The sequence below is a fragment of the Phalaenopsis equestris genome, unplaced genomic scaffold (genome assembly GCF_001263595.1).
Source record: "Phalaenopsis equestris unplaced genomic scaffold, ASM126359v1 Scaffold000531, whole genome shotgun sequence".
NCBI classification, from domain to species: domain Eukaryota; kingdom Viridiplantae; phylum Streptophyta; class Magnoliopsida; order Asparagales; family Orchidaceae; genus Phalaenopsis; species Phalaenopsis equestris.
The window spans coordinates 242,250-252,409 of NW_018164971.1; the positions used below are offsets into that span (position 1 = coordinate 242,250).

At 31.7% G+C, this 10,160-nt stretch overlaps 1 protein-coding gene across 1 annotated transcript; it reads left to right on the forward strand.

Annotated features, from left to right (window-relative positions):
- The first annotated feature begins 990 nt into the window (after positions 1-990).
- On the forward strand, positions 991-4,819 carry LOC110028782 (berberine bridge enzyme-like 26). The gene is given in 5 exon segments (XM_020730773.1): positions 991-1,731; positions 2,653-2,830; positions 3,124-3,428; positions 3,979-4,158; positions 4,160-4,819. Coding segments are annotated over 5 exon segments (2,064 nt in total).
- The last annotated feature ends 5,341 nt before the right edge of the window (positions 4,820-10,160 follow it).

Genomic DNA, 10,160 nt, shown 5'->3' on the forward strand with positions numbered 1-10,160 from the left:
TATATATATATATGATCATAAAGATTGTTTGGATGGCATCATTATAATAATTTCATTGAATGAGAAAAAAAACTGAAATTTTAAATAAAATATTGCACATTCATAATGAATCTTTAATTTTGGTAAAATAAGATGTTGATTGAGGAGGACAATAAGTAATATTGTATATAATATTTGTGTAATTTTGTAATGTTTGAGTAGACTTATTTTATTGATTCTCAAATTATTTGACCAAAAGTGGTCACGTTACATAACATTACAATAAGAAATTTGAAAATTTACATACATACCCCTTAAATCCTATTTATTTACATATCAAACGCCTAAACTTTACTCTCTCTCTCTCTCTCTCTCTCTCTCTCTCTCTCTCTCTCTCTCTCTCTCTCTCTCTCTCTCTCTCTCTCTCTCTCTCTCTCTCTCTCTCTCTCTCTCTCTCTCTCTCTCTCTCTCTCTCTCTCTCTCTCTCTCTCTCTCTCTCAGATGTCAATCTTATCTGAAGATGTATATGTATTTCATATTTTAAAGTTAAAATAGTGATATTTTCTATGTGTGATGTGAAAGATTGGAGCGATATAAATGTAGGAATTCAAGTTTACGTATTAGATATGTAAATGCATAAAAATTAAAGGGTATGTATGCAAATGGTCATAAAAAATGATATTTTAAGAAAAAAAAATTGTTAAATCCTACAATCATTTATTCATCAATTAAATATGATCATATTCTTTGTTGTTAATGAAAGAGAAGACTAAGAAGGTGATATTTTTGTTCTTTCTATTGTAGACATTTGAAAGATAATTTATCTAAATGCCTCAATCATTGCATGTATTAAGTAAAACAATATAAGTGTCCACTTTCTTCACATCAAACTATTTTTATACTTCACAATATCCTAAGCTCTTATCATCAAAACTCTATAAAAAAAAGGCAATATCCCTAATGCTCTTTCATTGAAGAAGGAAAGAAATGATATCCCCTCTCTTACTTTCCATGACTCTTCTCTTTCTCTTTCTCTTCCTCTTACCCTTCCCTTCCCATTCCCGCAACCCGAACACTTCCACTTCAACTCAACAATCCTTTCTCAATTGCCTCAACTCCTCTTCCTTCCCCTCCGATCTCATCTTCACCCGAGCCAACAAAAACTACACAGTCCTTCTCTACTCCTCCATCCAAAACCTCAGAACTCTAACTAAATCCCCCAAACCACTCCTCATCCTCACCCCAAAGCAAGAATCCCATGTTCAATCTGTTGTTTCATGCTCAAAAACACACAATATCCTCTTAAGAATTCGTAGTGGTGGCCATGACTACGAGGGCCTCTCATATGCATCAACTTTAAGAAATGCCTTTGTAATAATTGACCTCCAAAAGTTTAGCTCTATAACTATTGATTCATCAGGGAACACAGCTTGGGTTCAAGTTGGCGCTACTTTAGGAGAACTATATTATGCCATTGCTATGAAGAGTAGAGTTCTTGGATTTCCTGCGGGTTCTTGTCATACAGTGGGAGTTGGTGGCCATCTCAGTGGTGGAGGATTGAGCATTATTATGAGAGCATATGGTATTGCAATTGACAATATCATTGATGTTATAATTGTGAATGCAAATGGTAAAATTCTTGATAGGGAAGCTATGGGTGAAGATCTTTTTTGGGCTTTGTGAGGAGGAGGAGGAGCAAGCTTTGGGGTCATATTATCTTATAAGATAAAGCTAGTTCAAGTTCCACCTAAGGTGAGATATTACAAATCTTTTTTTATCATTATTTACTAAGCCTATTTATTTTTCTTTTTAATTTGAATTTCTTTCATTTAATATTTCACAGTTATTAGTTTATGCATATTATTTTATTTTATTTATCACTGAAATATTAGAAAATTAGATTTGTATTTTTTTTCCTTAACTATTCAACTTTTGTTTTCATGATGATTCTGTTGAAATGAGCTCAATCTTTATGGAGTTGTAGAGATTAATTAAATTGAGCTCAAGGAGGAAAGCATCTAAGATTGTATTTTGAATTTTTTTAAAATTTTTATGATACAAAATAATGTTATACCTTGTTTTACAACTTTATTATTGATTTTTAAAAAATTACCCTGTTAATTGAATTTTTAGATTAAATATATCATAATAAGAACTATGAAGAAAAATATAAGTCAAGTTTTTTTCTAAAATAGAGAGAACCTTTAATATTCACAACCATTTAAAAAAAAACTACATTTTTTACAAAATAGTTTTAAAATTAGTTTTACAAACAACTGTAGTTATTCCAAAAACCTTAAATCTCTTTGGCAAGTGTGTGTACAAGTATATCTAAGATCAGTAATCTGACAATCAAAAAGTAGGCCACCAAAGTGAAAATATTGGCATTGAAATAATAAATGCCCCATATTTTAAATTAACAAATGTTTCCATAAATTCACAATAGCAAAAAAAAAAATCAAGAATTGAAAATAAAAATTGCATATGAAGTTTTTGATAATTATTTCCATCACACTATTGAAGAGTGAGTATCCAACCATACCACCAAGGCCACCTCTAAACCCTAACTTGTTTATGATTTTATTTAGATTCTTTTCTTTTTTAAATTTTCATTAAATTCATTAATAAAGTAATTTATCCTTGTATTATTAAGCTAGTAATTGTTTCAAACAGGTCACGATCTTCACCATTTCAAAAACACTTGAAGAAGGAGCAACAAAGCTGGTTAGCAAGTGTCAAGATATAACTTACAAACTTGATAAAAGACTATTTTTGGAATTAATCATTGAAACGGTGAATGATGATAACAAAAATAAAACAGTTAAAGTTACTTTCAGCCCCTTGTTCCTTGGTAAAAAAACAAGAACTTGTTTCCATCTTAGAACAAATATTTCCAGAACTGAAATTGAAAGAAAAAAGATTGTATTAAAATGAGTTGGATTGAATCCATTTTGAGCTTTGATGATTACTCTTTTACTTCACCATTAAATGTCCTACTTGATAGAAAGCCAAGGTCGAACACAACATCCTTCAAGAACAAATCAGATTTTTTAACAAGACCAATAAATGAAGAAGAATGGAAGAAAATATTTAGATTTCTTATTGAGGGGGATCATTGGCTTATGATGATTATTGATCCTTTAGGTGGAATGGTAGCTGAATTCTCTGAAACTGAGACTCCATTTCCTCATAGAAAGGGAAGCTTGTATGATATACAATATATTACTCAATGGACTGAAGCTGGGATGGAAACAACACAGAAGTACTTGAAATGGATGACAAAGTTTTATGAGTTTATGACTCCTTATGTTTCCAAAAATCCAAGAGTTGCTTATTTTAATTACAGAGATTTGGATTTGGGTGTTAATAGAGAAGGGAACACAACTTATATAGAATCTAGTGTTTGGGGTGAAAAGCATTTCAAAGATAATTTTAAGAGATTGACACAAGTGAAAAGTTTAGTTGATCCAGGAAATTTGTTTAGATATGAACAAAGCATTCCTCTGCTCTTTTAATTCAAACTTGTAAGCATTATAATAGAAAGCATGTGTTGTGGTTAATCAATATGGTTTTAGGTGCTAACATACCCTTTCATTCAACATTCTTATAAGATAAAAGTTCATATAATTTGTGAAAAATAGTTATGGTGAATTTGTAGGTCAATATTATTTTTTTAATTAAATATATTAAGTTTGTATTGAAAATATATTAAGTTGAATAGGTGCAAAGTGTTGTTTCCAACTTTATGGCATACAAGGTGCATCAAATAGTGGTACCAATAAAAATTAAAAATTGAAAATGAAAAATACATTTGAAGTTTTTGATAATTATTTCCATCAAACTATTGAAAAGTGAGTGTCTAACCATACTTCCAAGGCCTCCTCTAAACTCTAACATGTTTATTATTTTATTTATATTTTATTTCATTAATAAAATTTCATTAAATGCATTTTTAAGTAATTTATCCTTTTATTATTAATTAGTAATTGTTTCAAACAGGTCACGGTCTTCACTATTTCAAAAACACTTGAAGAAGGTGCAACACAGCTGGTTAGCAAGTGTCAAGATATAGCTTACAAAGTTGATAAAAGACTATTTTTGGGATTAATCATTGAAACGGTGAATGATGATAACAAAAATAAAACAGTTAAAGTTACTTTCAGCCCCTTGTTCCTTGGTAAAAAAACAAGAACTTGTTTCCATCTTAGAACAAATATTTCCAGAACTAAAATTGGAAGAAAAAAATTGTATTGAAATGAGTTGGATTGAATCAGTTTTGAGCTTTGATGATTACTCTTTTACTTCACCATTAAATGTCCTACTTGATAGAAAGCCATGGTCGAACACAACATCCTTCAAGAACAAATCAGATTTTTTAACAAGACCAATAAATGAAGAAGAATGGAAGAAAATATTTAGATTTCTTCTTGAGGGGGATCATTGGCTCATGATGATTATTGGCCCTTTAAGTGGAATGGTAGCTGAAATCTCTGAAACTGAAACTCCATTTCCTCATAGAAAGGGAAGCTTGTACAATATACAATATATTGCTCAATGGACAGAAGATGGGATGGAAACAACACAAAAGTACTTGAAATGGATAAGAAAGTTTTATGAGTTTATGACACCTTATGTTTCCAAAAATCCAAGAGGTGCTTATCTTAATTACAGAGATTTGGATTTGGGTGTTAATGGAGAAGGGAACACAACTTATCTGGAATCTAGTGTTTGGGGTGAAAAGTATTTCAAAGATAATTTCAAAAGGCTGGCACAAGTGAAAAGTGCAGTTGATCCGGGAAATTTGTTCAGATATGAACAAAGCATTCCTCTACTCTTTTAATTCAAACTGTGAGCACTATAATAGAAAAACATATGTTGTGGTTCATTTTGACTATTAATATGGTTTTATGTGCTAATATAACCTTTCATTCAACATGTTTATAAGTAAAAGTTCATATAATATGTGAAAAATAGTTATGATGAATTTGAGGGTTAATATTATTTTATTAATAAATTATATAAAGTTTGTATTGAAAATATGTTGAGTTGAATAGGTGTAAAGTGTTGTTGTTTGTTATTTTTATGCGCGTGTGTGTGTGTTTTGCTCGACAACTAATGCCCTATAAGTCCTAAGAGATTAAGAAACAAAAATGTATATAGAAGAATTTAAATAGATCATTTTTAAAGTATTTTTAAAATTAAAGTATTGGTTGGTTAGTCCTAATTTATGAAGTATTTCCTTATCTTTGAAACAACTTATCATAATCATATATGAACTTCTAACTTTATGGCATAGAGAGTGCATCAAATAGTAGTATCACTAAAAATTAAATAAGAGAAAAATAGTATTAAAAAAATTAAAAGTGATGTGCAATTTTTTCCCCTTTTTTTCCAAGGAAAAAGGAAATGTTAAGAGAGATGACAAAGTAAGGGAGAGCTATTTTTAAGTAAAATAATTAAGATTAATTGAGATATTAATTAAAAAAATTGTCACAATAGACCAAATTCAAAGAAATGGACAGAGGGTACAAAGCCATATTTGATTTTCTGTCTTTTATCATTATTTATAAATGATACATTAATCTATTTATCTTGAATGTCATTATTTTTCATCATTATAATGTTTGAAATTTTTTTTTTTACTCATTCTATGTTTATTCAATTTATGAAATCAATACATAATATTTAAAATTTTATAAAATAAGTGATTATACAAGTTTTAATATTACGTTGAAAGCACCTCAATATCACATATTTGAAAAATGAGCGCGATATATATATAAAGATTGACGCTATTATACAAACTTCTCAATCAATCTTATGTGCTTAAGAGTTCAATCACACACATAAGCGAGATCAAACTCGTAACGTAATATATATATATAAAGATTGGTCAGAGGCTATTATACAAACTTCTCAATCAATCTTATGTGCTTAAGAATTCAATCACGCACATAAGCGGGATCAAACTCGTAACGCAATGGTTTTAAAAACTTTGTCAACCAAGGAGTCGTGATAGAAGACATATATATATATATATATATATTCTTTTTTTTTTTTTCTTTTTTTTTTTTGGTAAAAAGGAAATCGGCATTTTGCAGAGGCCCAAATATCGATTTCCCATGCGTTAGGCCCCCTAATGAGAGCCCGTGACATGTGCCTAAATATTCGAGAACCCAGCGTCATTGGGGATCAAACCCGTAACCAAATGAAACTTTCAATGAACCCCGCCAACCAACAGACCACGGCTTGCGGCGCGCACACACACACACACATAATTTGGTATGTATGCATGTAGGTTTATTTGCTATTCCTTAATAATTGCGTGTCACAAGTCTTAGCCTGTTGGTGGCGGGGTCACTATAAGTCCTCTCAGGATTCAATCCAACCATGCAGCGGGTGATCTGTAATTTTAAGCACATGGCGCAGACTCTCATCATGGGACTAAAAAACGCATCAGAAATTGATATTTGAGCTCCTCCAAATATCAATTTATTTTTTAAAAATTTAATATATATATATATATATATATATACATACATACATACATACATACATACATACATATATAAAATAGTCAATGCCAATTTTATTAATGACGAAATTGACAATTAGTGTTCATAATGCCCGATTTTCTATAAATAAAATTAAAAATAGTAAAATATATATTCAGCACGGCGCAATTTGTCCATTTATAGAAATGTTTGAAATATAATATGCTGCATCATCGTCAGCATCAGATAATCCATTTATAATTAAACATAAAATAAATCAACCAAATAAGGCAATGCATGGGTAGGACTGTCAAAAAAATTTGTTCGAAAACAGTTCTTATTCGGCCCATTCGTTAAATAAACGCGACGGACAACAGTTGTGGCAGGAAGCTATTGCGCAGAAACTGCTGCTTGTTTTTTGCAGTTTTGAAACAGGTGTGTCGCAGTTATTTCTGAACAAATAGCATTTCTACCCATGTACTATAGTGTTGTTTATAACATAATTGTTCACAATAATATATTCTATACTTGAAAGTAAATATCCTGTTTGAGCGTATCAAAATAAAAGCAAACATCTCACAAAAACATAACATGACAATCAAAATTATCAAAAGAACTATTAAAATAATAGTTAATAATATGATAATATAATTTTTTTAAAATGCACTTAGTTTATCTCACGAGATAAATTGTCCTTCAAGAAAACTCGCCACACTCGATCACTATCAGCCGTCTATTCTTCCAACTCATTTGCCGCCCTAAAGAAGTAAGGTTTCTGTTCTTCTCCTCGAACATCATTAAAACTGTCACTCGTTGCTACATGGTTGTCGCGAAGTAAGCAGAAAACATTGTTGCCCACAGAAGCAGTACAAAGCTCTGAAGGTACCGAAAATTCTTAAATTCATCTTTTCACAATGTTTAAACAATAAATCACAAATCCTTAGATGTCATTTTGTCGGAAAAAAATATTATAATTAATCAATGCAAGTTTTATTAAAATGTGAAATCTCATATAACATAGTATGAACCAATGAATCTGTCACTACAATATGACAACATGCCTTATAAAAAAAGAGTTTTAGGTTGTCTTTAAACTAATACTACACTCGTATGAACCATATGCATATCACAAAAAAAACCCAACTAAAAAAGCCTCAAAAGCCATAACACTGAAAAAAGAGAGGAACTTGGTTAGCTTCATTAAGTTTTCACATGTGACAAGAACCAATAGCGACATATAGACTATCCAAAAGAACGCTTCTCTTCATATACCTTCAAAAGCCAAAAATAAAACTTATAATAAAAATTTATATTACATATATCTGCAGTTGTCTCATCGTCATCCAAGTGGGAAAGAATACAAGCAAAGAGCGAAAAATAAAATTGAAATTCAAAATATAGATTATTGGATAAAGCATTGATACAATAAACAACAAAAACTTTCACCACATTATAAATAAAGTAGCAACAAAAAATACAATTAGTCTATTTAGCAGCTAACAATGGCATCCATAATTCGCTCCCTCAACTCTATCATCTTTCATGCACCTTCCACACCCTAGGTTCAACTCTCAAGTAATTCATCTTCTGCGTGTGATAAAGATTGTCTTAGGTGATGTTTAAACACTCTTGTAGGGACATGTGAATGATCTTCATCAAACTTATTGAAGTCAATGTCACTGTGTAAGGGATGCTGTCGAATATAGTTGTAGAGAGTCATTGTGACCACCACAATCTACAGTTGTCTAAGAAACGGATATGTCGGCGTATTCCACAGTATGAACCATTTTTCTTCCACACCCAAAATATTCTTTTAATGACATTGTGTAAGAATGAATCTCTCGTTAAACATTTCTTTCGTGCCCCAAGCAACATTGCTGGCTCTTTCAAAGTCGGGAATGTGATATTCGGTATCTAGAATAGCTTTAGAAACTCTCTTTGTAAGAGATATCTAACATCGAACAAATAATATTTATCTATTGCAAATACAATAATTGTTATTGCATTGAAAAAAATATTAAACTAGGCTTTATGGTGGAGCAAACCTGAGGGTGGGTGAGGAAAGTTATACTTACAAGTTATTGTGGAAAATTAGAATATATGACTGTCGTGTGCACTGTTTTCCCAACCAGTTATAACAAAATTAAAGCATATGTTGAAGTTACATACAACCATTACTTTTTGTGTTAGTGATCCACATTGCCCAATATGCAACATCTTTATTATTCAATATACGTGCATCCACGTGAGTTCCATCAATCACTCCAATATAATTTTAAAAAATTTAATAAGGGCATGTAAATAACTGAATTCATTTAACTTCTGAAATTAATGAATAAAAAGAATTATATGGCATATATCGTGGGCCATGTACAATCTCTATGAGAACTCTTTCAAATGTTGGGTCATCTAGCTTTGTAATTTTTGATGATACACTGACTAGAGCATTTAAATCAACTGAAAAATACCAACTGCTTGTTTATGATGATTGTTGGAATCGCTCCATAGCTTCTCTCATAGATTCATTCTGTGATCAAATATGGAGGGTATTGATAACATCTCTCTGGAAGTCATCTTGGAAGAGTCATGAAGTCCATGATTCTTGTGTAGTTCCTCTAAGAGATCGATAAATACGGGTTATGTCATATGGACCATATTGTTGAATCTTGTTGGGTGCCCTACAAACAACTCCCTAACACAAATATCACCAATGTAAGATAATGTCATGCAAGGAGATCGAGCTATGTACGAGTTATAGTACTCATACATCAAACACGTTGGAGCTAAGAGTCTTCTTCTGCGTCCAACTCTATGTGCATCTACGTTAGGCAATCACTTTATCAGCTAACACGTCCAAGAATCACCGAAGTAGCTACTATCATAATATTCTTTAAACAAGCAACCATCATAAATAGACTTGGAAAAGAAAATAACAATGGAATTTGTTTAGCGCAGCGGTGAGGCTGCGACGCAACACCCCTCCATGAAATCAGACGTTTGATTAGGAAGGGACGGGTGCATTTTATTAAATTTTCTCGATAATCCCCACCACGACCTGCGAGGTATGTTTGCACTTTCTATGATTCTCTATAACTCCCATGCCCCCACCCCCAACCCTCGCTCGACCACGTCCCACATTCATTGTCCCTAGGTTTTTTTCTCCTATCTTCTTTTTTCTTCGTTCGTCGACAACTGTGACGAGGGTTTCTCGGTGTTTCATTTGTCGACACCTTTGACTTCAACATGTGTTTTACTTTTGTTATGACTGGTTGAGAAGGCAGTGCAAACTACAATCATATATTCAAATTTGTTAGAAGAACTTGAAAGTATAATTTCTATCACTCACCCTCAGGTTTGCTCCATCATAAACCCTAATTAGATTTGTTATACTCATTATTGATTTGGTTGATGTTGGATAGCTCTTACAAAAAGGGTTTCTAAAGCAACTTCTGGATACCAAATATCATATTTCTGACTTTAAAAGAACATGCAATGTCGTTCAGTGTACAAAATAAATATTTAATAAGAGACACTCGTCCTTACACGGTGTCATAAAGAATATTTGAAGCGTGGAAAAAAATATTTCATACTACGGGATATGCCGACATATCTATTTCCTAAGTGAAGATTATGATGTTCACAATGACTCTCCATAACTATATTCGACGGCATCAGTCGCGCAATGAA